This window comes from Oncorhynchus nerka, linkage group LG28 (genome assembly GCF_034236695.1).
Source record: "Oncorhynchus nerka isolate Pitt River linkage group LG28, Oner_Uvic_2.0, whole genome shotgun sequence".
In the NCBI taxonomy this organism is placed as follows: domain Eukaryota; kingdom Metazoa; phylum Chordata; class Actinopteri; order Salmoniformes; family Salmonidae; genus Oncorhynchus; species Oncorhynchus nerka.
Genome location: NC_088423.1, coordinates 39,356,298 through 39,372,520, shown reverse-complemented (window position 1 = coordinate 39,372,520; position 16,223 = coordinate 39,356,298). Strand labels below are relative to the sequence as shown.

Sequence of the window (16,223 nt, the reverse complement as noted above, 5' to 3'; positions counted from 1 at the left end):
CAAGATTCGCTGGTCTGATGAAACCAAGATTGAACTTTTGGCCTGAATTCCAAGCATCATGTCTGGAGGAAACCTGGGACCATCCCTACGGTGAAGCATGGTGTTGACAGCATCATGATGTGGGAAAAATGAATGGCGCTAAGTACAGAGAGATCCTTGAGGAAAACCTGCTCCAGAGTGCTCAGGACCTCAGACTGGGGCAAAGGTTCACCTTCCAACAGGACAATAACCCTAAGCACACAGCCAAGACAATGCAGGAATGGCTTCGGGACAAGTCTCTGAATGTCCTTGAGTGGCCCAGCCAGAGCCTGGACTTGAACCGGATCAAACATCTCTGGTGAGACCTGAAAATAGTTGTGCAGCGATGCTCCCATCCAACCTGACAGAGCTTGAGAGGATCTGCAGAGAAGAATGGGATAAACTCCCCAAATACAGTTGTGCCAAGCTTGCAGCGTCATACCCAAGAAGACTCAAGGCTGTAATCACTACCAAAGGTGCCTCAACAAAGTACTGAGTAAAGGGTCTGAATACTTATGTAAATATCATTTCAGTTTTTTTATTTTAATACATTTCCTAAAATTGTATAAAAAAATAAAAAATTAAAAAAAAGTTTTTGGCATTGGCATTATGGGGTATTGTGTATAGATTGATGAAGCAAAATATTATTTAATACATTTTAGAATAAGTCTGTAACATAAAAAAATGTGGAAAAAGTCAAGGGGCCTGAATGCTTTCCGAAGACACTGATAAGTTTAGCCGATTTCAATGTTCAAAACTTGATGCTCAATCTGCAGTATGTCTGCTGCATAGAGATGAGAGAGAGCCATGAGAAAATACATTTTGATCAGTCATGGAAATAGAAGAGCTGAAAACATGTTGGCTCACAATTTAAAAAGAAGATTGAACACAAGCTAAGAAATACAGGAGTTTTGGCGCAGGTGCAGCCAACTAGCGCTACAAAATATGTTTACCCCAGATCACTAGCTGTAAACTGAGAACATTTTTACTGAGGTTATCAGAATCGTACCTAATAGGATACCTAATGCCTCCACAGACCAAGTAAACCATGTGGAGACTCCCACCATTAGCTCTGACAAATTGAAAACCCTAGTCATTGGTGACTCCATTACCTGCAGTATTAGACTTAAATCAAATCATCCAGCAATCATACACTGTTTACCAGGGGGCAGGGCTACCGACGGTAAGGCTAATCTGAAGATGGTGCTGGCTAAAGCTAAAACTGGCGAGTGTAGAGAGTATAGGGATATTGTTATCCACATCGGCTCCAACGGTGTTAGGATGAAACAGTCAGAGGTCACCAAGCGCAAAATAGTTTCAGCGTGTAAATCAGCTAAAAAGATGTGTCGGTATCAAGTAATTGTCTCTGGCCCCCTCCCAGTTAGGGGGAGTGATGAGCTCTACAGCAGAGTCTGACAACTCAATCGTTGGTTGGAAACTGTTCTGCCCCTCCCAAAAGATAGAATAGAACCCTCTTTCTGGGACTCACCCACAAACAGGACCACGCCTGGCCAGTTGAGGAGTGACAGACTCCATCCTAGCTGGAGGGGTGCTCTCATCTTTTCTACAAACATAGACAGGGCTCTAACTCCCATAGCTCCACAATGAGATAGGGTGCAGGCCAGGCAGCAGGCTGTTAGCTAGCCGGCCAGCTTAGTGGAGTCTGCCACTAGCATAGTCAGCTCAGCTACCCCCATTGAGTCTGTGCCTTGACCTAGGTTGGGCAAAACTAAACATGGCGGTGTTCGCCTTAGCAATCTCACTGGAATAAAGACCTCCTCTATTCCTGCCATTATTGAAAGAGATTGTGATATCTCACATCTCAAAATAGGGCTACTTAATGTTAGATCCCTCACTTCCAAGGCAGTTATAGTCAATGAACGAATCACTGATCACAATCTTGATGTGATTGGCCTGACAGAAACATGGCTTAAGCCTGATGAATTTACTGTGTTAAATGAGGCCTCTCCTCCTGGTTACACTAGTGACCATATCCCCTGCGCATCCCGCAAAGGGGGAGGTGTTGCTAACAATTATGATAGAAAATTTCAATTTACAAAACAAATTACGTTTATGTCTTGTCTTCTAGTCATAAAATCTATGAAGCCTACTCAATCACTTTTTATAGCTACTGTTTACTAGTCTCCTGGGCCATATACAGCGTTCGTCAATGTATCCCTGAATTCCTATTGGACCTTGTAGTCATGGCAGATAATATTCACATTTTTGGTGACTTTAATATTCAAATGGAAAAGTCCACAGACCCACTTCAAAAGGCTTTTGGAGCCATCATCGACTCAGTGGCTTTTGTCCAGTATGTCTCCCGACCTACTCACTGCCACAGTCATACTCTGGACGTAGTTTTGTCCTGTGGAATAAATGTTGTGGATCTTAATGTTTTTCCTCATATTCCTGGACTATCGAACCATCATTTTATTACGTTTGCAATATCAACAAATAATCTGCTCAGACCCCAACCAAGTCGTGCTATAAATTCTCGGACAACCCAAAGATTCCTAGATGCCCTTCCAGACTCCCTCCTCCTACCCAAGGACGTCAGAGTACAAAAATCAGTTAACCACCTAACCGAGGTACTCAATTTAACCTTACGTCATACCCTAGAAGCAGTCGCACCCCTAAAAACAAAAAAAACATTTGTCATAAGAAACTAGCTCCCTGGTATACAGAAAATACCCGAGCTCTGAAGCAAGCTTCCAGAAAATTGGAACAGAAATGGCGCTACACCAAACTGGAAGTCTTCTGACTAGCTTGGAAAGACAGTACCATGCTGTATCGAAGAGCCCTCACTGCTGCTCGATCATCCTATTTTTCCAACTTAATCGAGGAAAATAAGAACAATCCAACATTTATTTTTGATACGGTCGCAAAGTTAACTAAAAAACAGCATTCCCCAAGAGAGGATGGCTTTCACTTCAGTAGTGATACATTCATGAACTTCTTTGAGGAAAATATCATGATCATTAGAAAGCAAATTACGGAGTCCTCTTTAAATCTGCGTATTTCTCCAAAACTCAGTTGTCCTGAGTCTTCACAACTCTGCCAGCACCTAGGATCAAGGGAGACACTCAAGTTTTTTAGTACAATATCTCTTGACACATTGATGAAAATAATCATGGCCTCTAAACCTTCAAGATGCATACTGGACCCTATTCCAACTAAACTACTGAAAGAGCTGCTTCCTGTGCTTGGCCCTCCTATGTTGAACATAATGAAAGGATCTAAATCCACCGGATGTGTACCAAACTCACTAAAAGTGGCAATAATAAAGCCTCTCTTGAAAAAGCCAAACCTTGACCCAGAAAATATAAAAAAACTATCGGTCTATATCGAATCTCCCATTCCTCTCCAAAATGTTAGAAAAAGTTGTTGAGCAGCAACTCAATGCGTTCCTGAAGACAAACAATGTATACGAAACGCTTCAGTCTGTTTTAGACCCCATCGTAGCACTGAGACTGCACTTGTGAAGGTGGTAAATTACCTTTTAATGGCGTCAGACCGAGGCTCTGCATCTGTCCTCGTGCTCCTAGACCTTAGTGCTGCTTTGATACCGTCGATCACTACATTCTTTTGGCAAGAATTAGAAACCCAAATTGGTCTACACAGACAAGTTCTGGCCTCGTTTAGAACTTATATGTCTGGAAAGATATCAGTTTGTCTCTGTGGATGGTTTGTGCTCTGACAAATCAACTGTAAATGTTGGTGTTCCTCAAGGCTCTGTTTTAGGACCACTATTGTTTTCCCTATATATTTTACCTCTTGGTGATGTCATAATAATATTAACTTTCACTGCTATGCGGATGACACACAGCTTTACACACAGCTGAAACATGGTGAAGCCCCAAAATTGCCCTCCCTGGAAGCCTGTGTTTAAGACATAAGGAAGTGGATGGCAGCAAATGTTCTACTTTTAAACTCGGACAAAACAGAGATGATTGTTCTAGGTCCAAAGAAACAAAGAGATCTTCTGTTGAATCTGACAATTAATCCTGGTTGTACAGTCGTCTCAAATAAAACTGTGAAGGACCTCGGCGTTACTCTGGACCCTGCCCACTCTTTTGACAAACATATCAAAACTGTTTCAAGGACATCTACGTAACATTGCACAAATCAGAAACTTTCTGCCCAAAAATGATGCAGAAAAATGATTCCATGCTTTTGACACTTCTAGGTTAGACTACTGCAATGCTCTACTTTCCGGCTACCCGGATAAAGCACTAAATAAACTTCAGTTCGTGCTAAACACGGCTGCTAGAATCTTGACTAGAACCAAAAAATGTGATTATATTACTCCAGTGCTAGCCTCTCTACACTGGCTTCCTGTTAAGGCAAGGGCTGATTTCAAGGTTTTACTGCTAACCTACAAAGCATTACATGGGCTTGCTCCTACCTATCTTTCCGATTTGGTCCTGCCGTACATACCTACACGTACGCTACGGTCACAAGACGCAGGCCTCCTAATTGTCCCTAGAATATCTAAGCAAACAGCTGGAGGCAGGGCTTTCTCCTATAGAGCTCACTTTTTATGGAATGGTCTGCCTACCCATGTGAGAGACGCAGACTGGGTCTCAACCTTTGTCTTTATTGAATACTAATCTCTTCAGTAGGTCCTATGATTGAGTGTAGTCTAGCCCAAGAGTGTGAAGGTGAAAGGAAAGGCACTGGAGCAACAAACTACCCTTCCTGTCTCTGCCTGGCCGGTTCCCCTCACTATACTGGGATTCTTTGACTCTAACCCTATTACAGGGGCTGAGTCACTGGCTTCCTGGTACTCTTCAATGCCGTCCCTCGGAGGGGTGCGTCACTTGAGTGGGTTGAGTCACTGACGAGATCTTCCTATCCAGGTTGGCGTGGCGGATCTTCCTGTCCGGGTTAGCGTGGCGGGTTGTACCGTGGCGGAGACATTTGTGGGCTATAATCGGCCTTGTCTCAGGATGGTAAGTTGGTGGTTGAAGATATCCCTCTAGTGGTGTGGGGGCTGTGCTTTGGAAAATGGGTGGGGTTATATCCTGCCTGGGTGGCCCTGCTCGGGGGTATCGTCGGACGGGACCACAGTGTCTCCCGACCCCTCGTCTCAGCCTCCAGTATTTATGCTGCAGTAGTTTATGTGTCGGGGGGCTAGGGTCAGTCTGTTATATATGGAGTATTTCTCCTGTCTTATCCGGTGTCCTGTGTGAATTTAAGTATGCTCTCTCTAATTCTCTCTCACTCTTTCTTTCTCTCTTCCTCTCAGAGGACCTGAGCCCTAGGACCATGCCTCAGGACTACCTGGCCTGATGACTCCTTGCTGTCCCCAGGCAGTGCTGCTGCTCCAGTTTCAGCTGTTCTGCCTGCGGCAATGGAACCCTGACCTGTTCACTGGACGTTCTACCTGCTCCAGACCTGCTGTTTTCAACTCTCTAGAGACAGCAAGAACGGTAGAGATACTCTGAATGATCGGCTATGAAAAGCCAACTGACATTTAATCCTGAGGTGCTGACCTGTTGCACCCTCGACAACCACTGTGATTATTATTATTTGACCCTGCTGGTCATCTATGAACATTTGAACATCTTGGCCATGTTCTGTTATAATCTCCACCCGGCACAGGCAGAAGAGGCCTGGCCACCACTCATAGCCTGGTTCCTCTCTAGGTTTCTTCCTAGGTCCTGTCCTTTCTAGGGAGTTTTTCCTAGCCACCGTGCTTCTACACCTGCATTGCTTGCTGTTTGAGGTTGTAGTCTGTGTTTCTGTACAGCACTTTGTGACATCAGCTGATGTAAGAAGGGCTTTATAAATACATTTGATTGATTATTACAATCCTATATCCTCAAGGGGGCAGCATAAGCACTCCAGAACAGCTCAGTCCAAATGTAACTCTCAAATCCTTGCTTCAACACTATACCATTAGATTAAGTCTTACTTGTTTGATACAGAATTTTGATATCAACATAATTATTTTAAGAGAGCTATGAACCTGGAATTGACCACAGCTTTACATACCGGACAAGGACATGCTAATGAAATACACCTTTGGAGACTACTAGATTTTTTTAGCTCAAATGTCCAACAATTACACTGAACCAACAACGCACAGCTTTGATAAGTGTTTGATAGTGAGACAATTTCAATTCAGTTTACTTTAATTCACCAACAACCGCACCCAAAGGGTGGGTTAACAAAATCGGAATAATACTCAGATGTCTGCCACCAAAACCCTTAACTTACCGGCATGTTTGAATGAGGCCCAGGTTCATTCAGAGGTCTAAATGGAAAGTCTGTATGTAGAAAAGAGAGATATACTGTGTCCATGTCAGTTTTACACACGGTGGCTGTGTCTCCCCTCGCTTTTGAGAAACTTGGTCCATGAATAATGGTTGCCGCTGCTTGTTTCATGTCCAGCCATCACAGGCTTTATTTATGCATATTAGACTGCAGTATAAAACACTAGTGCAGCCAACCTAGCCAAGGCATGGTAGTAAATAACAGATGATGTTCACTCTGCCTCTGCTCTAAACAGTCTCTGTGTGAGTTATGACTGTTTACTGTAGCCCTCTGCTTTGTATTTCACATGCACAGACTGAAGACCAGAATACTACTGTGCAGCATGATTGTGTATGGATGTTATTTATATTTTTGGAGCATTGCCCTAATGTTGCGGATCTATTTTAATGTTTAAGCAAGGAAGGTGTAGATATAATCACTATTAACAAATCTCTACATTGTAGATTGCACTCAACACATTACATTAGAGATGTAACCAGCAGTTATGAAAACTCAGCTTTGGTACAATCATATCTAACTTGTCTACTAATGGATTAGCAAACCTCAGCATCCCTGCAAGTGTAATAACCATGACAAGTAAGTTGACAAACTGACATTGCTAATATTAATACAGGTAACGAGTGGAGGACAGAGGAGCCTCTTAAAGAAGTTGTTACAGGTCTGTGCGAGCCAGTAATCTTGCTTGTTTGTAGGTGACCAAATACTTATTTTCCACCATAATTTGCAAATAAATTCATTAAAAATCCTAAAATCCTGTGATTTTCTGGATTTTTTTTCTCATTTTGTCTGTCATAGTTGAAGTGTACCTATGATGAAAATTACAGGCCTCTCATCTTTTTAAGTGGGAGAACTTGCACAATTGGTGGCTGACTAAATACATTTTTGCCCCACTGTAGCTATAGCGGCTTATGATGCATATTATTTCATGCGTACTGTATGTTTAATGTGTAGGCAAATTAGAATTTGCTTGGAACTACTTTAACTTAAAGTTTGAGGTGTTAAAGTCACATCCATCTGACTCACACAGTGAACATAATGTTGCAAGTCAGAAAAGTATTATTTTATTATTCATTATTTTACACAGAGGGATGTTTTGACAAAATGATAACAAATCAAAAGTAGTAAAGACCATTGACCTGATTTTTGCATCAAAAAGCAATACTTCTACCCTGTCTCATGTGTCTGTACCTTTAAATATTTGGTCCCATTTTATGATTATAGATATTGAAAATAAAAGAATGGGATGAAACGAGGTGCGTTATGTCCGTGTTTCAGTAAAACAACACAATGTTGCAATATAAGAATGAACATTTCTAAAGTTGGAGAGGATGAAAAATGGATATTTAAGTGTCTGTGGGTGCGACTTGGATAAAAAGTCATGTTCGGCTATGGAAAATCCTATTTCAACCCACACTAGTAGGTCAGTGGAAATTAAACAATAGAAAAAGACTTGTCCACTTTGTATTGTGCTGTACAGGATGTCAAAAGAACAAACACAGTGATAATTCATATGATTGAAAAAAATCAATAATTATCATACAGTACAACACAAAATCATTATCATTATTATAATTGTCTCTGTTAACATGTATCATGGTTGTTCTCTGTATGTCCTAATTTGGTCAGAAAAAACTGAACCAGTAGAAAAGTCAAGGCAAACCACTTCTCAAGCGCAAGATTAATCCAGTATTATACAATACAATGACAGAGGTTTGTGTTAAACAGTTTCTATTAATAGCGCTGAATAACTTCATACATAGAGTACATATTACACATACTCAAATGTTGGCTTTAAAACACCATCTTTTTTTTACATCACTAGATGGGATGTGTGATTGGATGCAAGTCTTCATTCCTATGTAAAAGTGAACTGGGATAAATATGCACCTGAATATTCATTTGCCTGAACATTTCAGTGTTGTAACTGATCAAAGTTCTCTTCTCCAAAAGGCACACACGAACACTCTTCTATAATATTCAAACTAACATAGTTCCCTTGAGCAGTTTGTGTAACAGAGGGATCAGATGGCACATTTTGACACCATGAAAAAACACATTTATGAAAATGTACATATAATTCAACCTTGTTTTATGAACCTGAAAAGTGGCTTGTACCTGACCATTGTTGTCTTTGAAACATTATAGATTAAAAACACTGTATTAGTATGAAAACTTAATGATTAGATAAATAGTTTGTTTTAAATGATTGCAATGCAAGTCTAAAGCTCACATACTGTGCAACAATAACCAGCTACTGTAGCTAGATCCTTGACCTCCACATGTGTGGATACCGTTTCCTGTGTAAACAGCAAAAGCACAGTATGAAGGCAAAATATCAGAGAGACTTTCTAACTAAAGAGACAAAATGTGACAAAGATATCCTGTTTCCTTTACCATAATCTCCTCCAACAGCTGGCTCTCTAGCAATTATCCTGGGGACAAGGTTACCTTTAAGTGTTAAGAAACATTATATTATTTTTTACAATAAAATGGACTCCAAAATGACAAATTATTTACCGTTCATTTATATTGGGCACACAATAATCTGAAACAACCTGAACAAAGAGAAAATGCATCCAACAAATGTGTATAGTCACAAGCTTGATGTAGTCATTGCTTGCTATGAATATGGCACCGAATACTTAACTTTTTGCTACTTCAATACACATAAGTGAATTTGTCCCTATACTTACTGGTCCCCTAAAATGGGGGGACTATGTGCAAAAAGTGTTGTAATTTCTAAACAGTTCACCCGATATGGATGAAAATACCCTCAAATTAAAGCTGACAAGTCTACACCAGAAACCTAACAGTCAGTGTATCATTTAAAATCCTGGAGTACAGAGTCAAAACAACAAAACATGCATCACTGTCCACCACCAGTGGGGTGGAAGATGATTGTTTTGCAGTGAGTGAGCCAGATCCCTCCTGGTTAAGTCCACCTCCATGATAGCGGAGTCCAATCCAGTATCTGGGATACAGTGACACAGTGGAAGCCAGCATGGCCTCTTCCTGTGTATTGTTTATCTTTAATGGTATCTTTAATGGTCTATCACATACCTGGTACAGTAGAACAGGAGGTTGAGGGCAACTTAATTGGGGAGGACAGGATGGTGGTAATGGCTGGAGCAGAATAGGTGGAGTGGTATCAAATACATCATACAAATGGTTTCCATAACATTACCACAAGCCCATGCTCCCCAATTGATGCCATTCCATTTACTCCATTCCAGCCATTAGTATAAGCAGTCTGCCTCTCAGCAGCCTCCACTGTACAGTATAGGTCATGGTGAAATGCCTTTATGCCCCAACATGTTTTTCTGATATCTTTGACGGGCCAACTGGATGATGCTGAATCTCAGTGTTGCTGAGCCATACTGAGACCGGCCAAACCTACATGCTCCAATAAGACTGAATTACAGTATGTCTCTGGTGGTCTTTGATGAAAAACCTCCTGTAGCTGAGCCATAGGTGACAAAGACAGGTCAGCCCTACATGCACTGATAGGCCTCAATGTTTTCTTTGATCTCGGTGAATAAGCCACTGTGTTACACAGCCAGGCCGATCCTACGTGCTCCGGTAGGTCTTTATAATGTCTTTGATCGTCCTCCTGCAGATCGGACAGCAGGCGTTGGCCATCTTCTTCAGCTTGAGGCCACAGGCGTAGCAGAGACACATGTGACCACAGGCGTACAGCACCGTGTCCACTACGTTCTCATAACAGATGGTGCACTCGTCACTCCAAGAGCCCGAGCACACTTGGAAAGTGGAGGATTCTGGGTGGCTGGAGAATGGAGAGCTGGGAGTCGTACCTGGGAGACAATGGAATAGGTTTTAGTGTTAGGTGGATAATTGTCATACCGTATAGCTTGGAAACTGTACTTCTCCTAGTAGGCGTTTTTCAATTTTGGACTAATTATACTGCATCTTCTCTGAAAAGATATCTTCTATGTTTACACTTTGCAGGATATTGAGTCAATATAACTCATGTTGTTCCTTTTGAGAGGGACTAAACTATAATAACAGGTATCAGGTTGCTGTGTGACCTTTTGTGTATTATACATATCACATTTCCAGCCTATCGCGGTCAAAAGAAACTCTCAACAAATACGTTAAATGCAGCTAACGTTGCCCTTCTTGGTCACATTGCTGCCATAAACAAAGGTGGGAAATGATATACAGCAAGAGATAGAGAGGAGGAAGAAGAGAAAAGAGAAAAATAGAGAGAGATAAAACACTGGGATAACATCTGACCTGGTGAGTGAGAAGGTGGTAATGGAAAGAGGGTTCACCTGTGGAGCTGCTGAAGGCTGGTGGGAAGCTGGCATTGAGAATGGTGTTGAGGTTGATGTTCAGGTTGGAGTTGAGGTTGGGCTCGGAGCTGTCGCTGCAGCGCAGTGTTGGGGTGTTAGGGGTGCAGGATGGGGAGCTGGGAATTGATGGCACCTGAGGGTCTGCATTCAAAGACGAGCCTGAGGGCACAGAGAAGCACTGTGTCACATACAAACTGCTCTGAACTCATGTACAGTGCATTTGGAAAGTATTCAGACCCCTTCCTTGTTGTTGTTACGTTACAGGCTTGTAAAATGTTTTATAAAAATCCTCAATCTATACACAATACCCCATAATGACAAAGTAAAATTAGTTGGATTTTTTTGCATACTTAAAAATCAAAAAAGGTATATATATTTGTTTTTGGTATTCCGCCCCTTTCCTATGAGACTCAACATTTAGCTCAGGTGCATCCTGTTTCCATTAATCAACCTTGAGATGTTTCTACAACTTGATTGGAGTCCATCGGTGGTAAGTTCCATTGATGGGACATGATTTGGAAAGGCACACACCTATCTAAATAAGGTCCCACAGTTGACAGCGCATGTCAGAGGATACATGGATAGCATACGATCTATGATTGTGTGCTATCCATTTATCTTTTTTATATGTTATATTTACAGTTGAAGACGGAAGTTTACATACATCTAAGCCAAATACATATAAACTCAGTTTTTCACAATTCTTGACATTTAATCAGAGTAAAAATTATTTTTTTAGGTCAGTTAGGATCACCAGTTTATTTTAAGACTGTGAAATGTCAAAATAATAGTAGAGAGAATGATGTTGTGGGGGTGCGTTGCTGCAGGAGAGACAGGTGCACTTCAAAAAATAGATGGCTCATGAGGAAGGAAAATTATGTGGATATATTGAAGCAACATCTCAAGACATCAGTCAGGAAGTTAAAGCTTGGTCGCAAATGAGTCTTCCAAATGAACAATGACCCCAAGCATACTTCCAAAGTTGTACACAAAATGGCTTAAGGACAACAAAGTCAAGGTATTGGAGTGGAGATCACAAAGCCCTGACCTCAATCCTATAAAAAATGTGTGGGCAGAACTGAAAAAGCGTGTGCGAGCAAGGAGGCCTACAAACCTGACTCAGTTACACCAGCTCTGTCAGGAGGAATGGGCCAAAATTCACCTATTCAACTGTTGTGGGAAGCTTGTGGACGGCTACCCAAAACGTTTTACCCAAGTTAAACAAATTAAAGGCAATGCTACCAAATACTAATTGAGTGCATGTAAACTTCTGACCCACTGGAGAATGTGATGAAAGAAATAACAGCTGAAATAAATCATTCTCTCTACTATTATTTTGACATTTCACATTCTTAAAATAATGTGGTGATCCTAACTGACCTAAAACAGGGAATTTTTACTAGGATTACATGTCAGGAATTGTGAAAAACTGAGATTAAATGTACTTGGCTAAGGTGTATAGACACTTCCGAGATCAACTGTATATCTCCATATGTGCCCGAGATGGCATAGCAGTTCAGACGTCTTTTGTCCTCGTCTTGTCGTGTCGTGTATATATATATATTTACAACTTTTTTTCCACATACATTTTATTTTTATTTTCCATCAACTCATCTTCAATACACTCTCCTGCAACCTGCCTCACCAATTGATATGTATAAATACGTATTATTTACCTCAAATCTGCAATAAAATCTGCAATCCTCCAAGAAGCTAGCCAGAAGCTAGCCAGAAACTCCAAGAAGCTAGCCAGAAGCTAGCCAGGAGCTAGCCAGAAGCTAATCAGAAGCTAGTTAGCTTCTTTACTGGCAACTCGTTCGTATTCAGCTAACCACGGTTTGTGGTCATCAGCTATCCTTTAACTCGAAAATCTATCGCCAGTTTTGTACGGCGCAGCGCAGCTCGGAACGGAACATACCGGACCGATTTTTTTCTCTCCATGTCCCTGGATTTCAACTGCTCTCTGGACATTCACTCCCGGATCTCACAGCTAGCTGGCTGCTATCCGTGTGTCTATCTGCTTTCGTCGATTCCGGAGCAAACATCAATTACTCCGGAGCTAGCCAGCTCCGTCAACCACTCCTGAGCTCCGTCAATCACTCCTGGGCTGCAGTCACCTATCCGGACCCGTTTTACTGCCTACACGGAGCCCCTCCGGGCCTTCACAACTGGACTGCCGGCGTTATCTACCCGAAGGAGATCCGGCTGGCTCCTCCGTCGCGACGTTACCTGAATGCCCATCTGCGGCCTGCTAACCGTTAGCTGTCTTACCGGATGCTCTCAGAATAGACAATCGGACAATTTATTTATTTTTATTATTACTATGTTTCTTCTTGGGCCTCTATAACTATATCTATTGTTTTTATTTTTTTGTTGTTGTGTGATTTGGACTAATCCCCTCTACAACACGGAACTCCACTAATCTACTGACGGAACGCAAGAGGTGGCTAACAACAGACCTCCATCCTATGCTAGCTTGCTACCGATGTCCTGGCTAGCTGTCTAAATCGCCGTGACCCCCAAACCAACCTCTCCACTCCCTGGACCCTTTTGATCACTCGACTAAGGATGCCTCTCCTTAATGTCAATATGTCTTGTCCATTGCTGTTCTGGTTAGTGTTTATTGGCTTATTTCACTGTAGAGCCTCTAGTCCTGCTCACTATACCTTATCCAACTTATTAGTTCCACCACCCACACATGCAATGACATCTCCTGGTTTCAATGATGTTTCTAGAGACAATATCTCTCTCTTCATCACTCAATACCTAGGTTTACCTCCACTGTACTCACATCCTACCATACCTTTGTCTGTACATTATACCTTGATGCTATTTTATCGCCCCCAGAAACCTCCTTTTACTCTCTGTTCCAGACGTTCTAGACGACCAATTCTTATTGCTTTTAGCCGTACCCTTATTCTTCTCCTCCTATGTTCCTCTGGCGATGTAGAGGTGAATCCAGGCCCTGCAGTGCCTAGCTCCACTCCTATTCCCCAGGCGCTCTCTTTTGATGACTTCTGTAACCGTAATAGCCTTGGTTTCATGCATGTTAACATTAGAAGCCTCCTCCCTAAGTTTGTTCTTTTCACTGCTTTAGCACACTCTGCCAACCCGGATGTTCTAGCTGTGTCTGAATCCTGGCTTAGGAAGACCACCAAAAATTCAGAAATTTTAATTCCAAACTACAACATTTTCAGACAAGATAGAACTGCCAAAGGGGGCGGTGTTGCAATCTACTGCAAAGATAGCCTGCAGAGTTCTGTCCTACTATCCAGGTCTGTACCCAAACAATTTGAACTTCTACTTTTAAAAATCCACCTCTCTAAAAACAAGTCTCTCACCGTTGCCGCCTGCTATAGACCACCCTCTGCTCCCAGCTGTGCTCTGGACACCATATGTGAACTGATTGCCCCCATCTATCTTCAGAGCTCGTGCTGCTAGGCGACCTAAACTGGAACATGCTTAACACCCCAGCCATCCTACAATCTAAACTTGATGCCCTCAATCTCACACAAATTATCAATGAACCTACCAGGTACCCCCCAAAGCCTTAAACACGGGCACCCTCATAGATATCATCCTAACCAACTTCCCCTCTAAATACACCTCTGCTGTCTTCAACCAAGATCTCAGCGATCACTGCCTCATTGCCTGCATCCGTAATGGGTCAGCGGTCAAACGACCTCCACTCATCACTGTAAAACGCTCCCTGAAACACTTCAGCGAGCAGGCCTTTCTAATCGACCTGGCCGGGTGTCCTGGAAGGATATTGATCTCATCCCGTCAGTAGAGGATGCCTGGATATTTTTTAAAATGCCTTCCTAACAATCTTAAATAAACATGCCCCATTCAAGAAAATTAGAACCAGGAACAGATATAGCCCTTGGTTCTCCCCAGACCTGACTGCCCTTAACCAACACAAAAACATCCTATGGCGTTCTGCATTAGCATCGAACAGCCCCCGTGATATGCAGCTGTTCAGGGAAGCTAGAAACCGTTATACACAGGCAGTTAGAAAAGCCAAGGCTAGCTTTTTCAAGCAGAAATTTGCTTCCTGCAACACTAACTCTAAAAAGTTCTGAGACAATGTAAAGTCCATGGAGAATAAGAACACCTCCTCCCAGCTGCCCACTGCACTGAAGATAGGAAACACTGTCACCACTGATAAATCCACCATAATTGAGAATTTCAATAAGCATTTTTCTACGGCTGGCCATGCTTTCCACCTGGCAACTCCTACCCCGGTCAACAGCACTGCACCCCCAACAACAACTCGCCCAAGCCTTCCCCATTTCTCCTTCTCCCAAATCCATTTAGCTGAAGTTCTGAAAGAGCTGAAAAATCTGGACCCCTACAAATCAGCCGGGCTAGACAATCTGGACCCTTTCTTTCTAAAATTATCTGCCGAAATTGTTGCCACCCTATTACTAGCCTGTTCAACCTCTCTTTCGTGTCATCTGAGATTCCCAAAGATTGGAAAGCAGCTGCGGTCATCCCCCTCTTCAAAGGGGGGACACTCTTGACCCAAACTGCTACAGACCTATATCTATCCTACCATGCCTTTCTAAGGTCTTGAAAGCCAAGTCAACAAACAGATTACCGACCATTTCGAATCTCACCATACCTTCTCTGCTATGCAATCTGGTTTCAGAGCTGGTCATGGGTGCACCTCAGCCACGCTCAAGGTCCTAAACGATATCTTAACCGCCATCGATAAGAAACATTACTGTGCAGCCGTATTCATTGATCTGGCCAAGGCTTTCGACTCTGTCAACCACCACATCCTCATCGGCAGACTCGACAGCCTTGGATTCTCAAATGATTGCCTCGCCTGGTTCACCAACTACTTCTCTGATAGAGTTCAGTGTGTCAAATCGGAGGGTCTGCTGTCCGGACCTCTGGCAGTCTCTATGGGGGTGCCACAGGGTTCAATTCTTGGACCGACTCTCTTCTCTGTATACATCAATGAGGTCGCTCTTGCTGCTGGTGAGTCTCTGATCCACCTCTACGCAGACGACACCATTCTGTATACTTCCGGCCCTTCTTTGGACACTGTGTTAACAACCCTCCAGGCAAGCTTCAATGCCATACAACTCTCCTTCCGTGGCCTCCAATTGCTCTTAAATACAAGTAAAACTAAATGCATGCTCTTCAACCGATCGCTACCTGCACCTACCCGCCTGTCCAACATCACTACTCTGGACGGCTCTGACTTAGAATACGTGGACAACTACAAATACTTAGGTGTCTGGTTAGACTGTAAACTCTCCTTCCAGACCAATATCAAACATCTCCAATCCAAAGTTAAATCTAGAATTGGCTTCCTATTTCGCAACAAAGCATCCTTCACTCATGCTGCCAAACATACCCTTGTAAAATTGACCATCCTACCAATCCTCGACTTTGGCGATGTCATTTACAAAATAGCCTCCAATACCCTACTCAACAAATTGGATGCAGTCTATCACAGTGCTATCCGTTTTGTCACCAAAGCCCCATATACTACCCACCATTGCGACCTGTACGCTCTCGTTGGCTGGCCCTCGCTTCATACTCGTCGCCAAACCCACTGGCTCCATGTCATCTACAAGACCCTGCTAGGTAAAGTCC

General features: G+C 42.6%; 1 protein-coding gene across 1 annotated transcript in view; it reads right to left on the bottom strand.

Annotated features, from left to right (window-relative positions):
- Positions 1-7,333: 7,333 nt before the first annotated feature.
- The window catches only part of LOC115113217 (E3 ubiquitin-protein ligase NEURL1-like), a 60,631-nt gene continuing 51,741 nt past the window's right edge, over positions 7,334-16,223 (bottom strand). Inside the window, exons 5-6 of the mRNA XM_029640611.2 lie at positions 10,593-10,772; positions 7,334-10,112 (exon numbers count right to left, since the gene is read on the bottom strand). Of these exons, the coding sequence (XP_029496471.2) occupies positions 9,868-10,112; positions 10,593-10,772 (425 nt within the window). The 3' untranslated portion in view covers positions 7,334-9,867. The remainder of the gene's footprint in view (positions 10,113-10,592; positions 10,773-16,223) is intronic.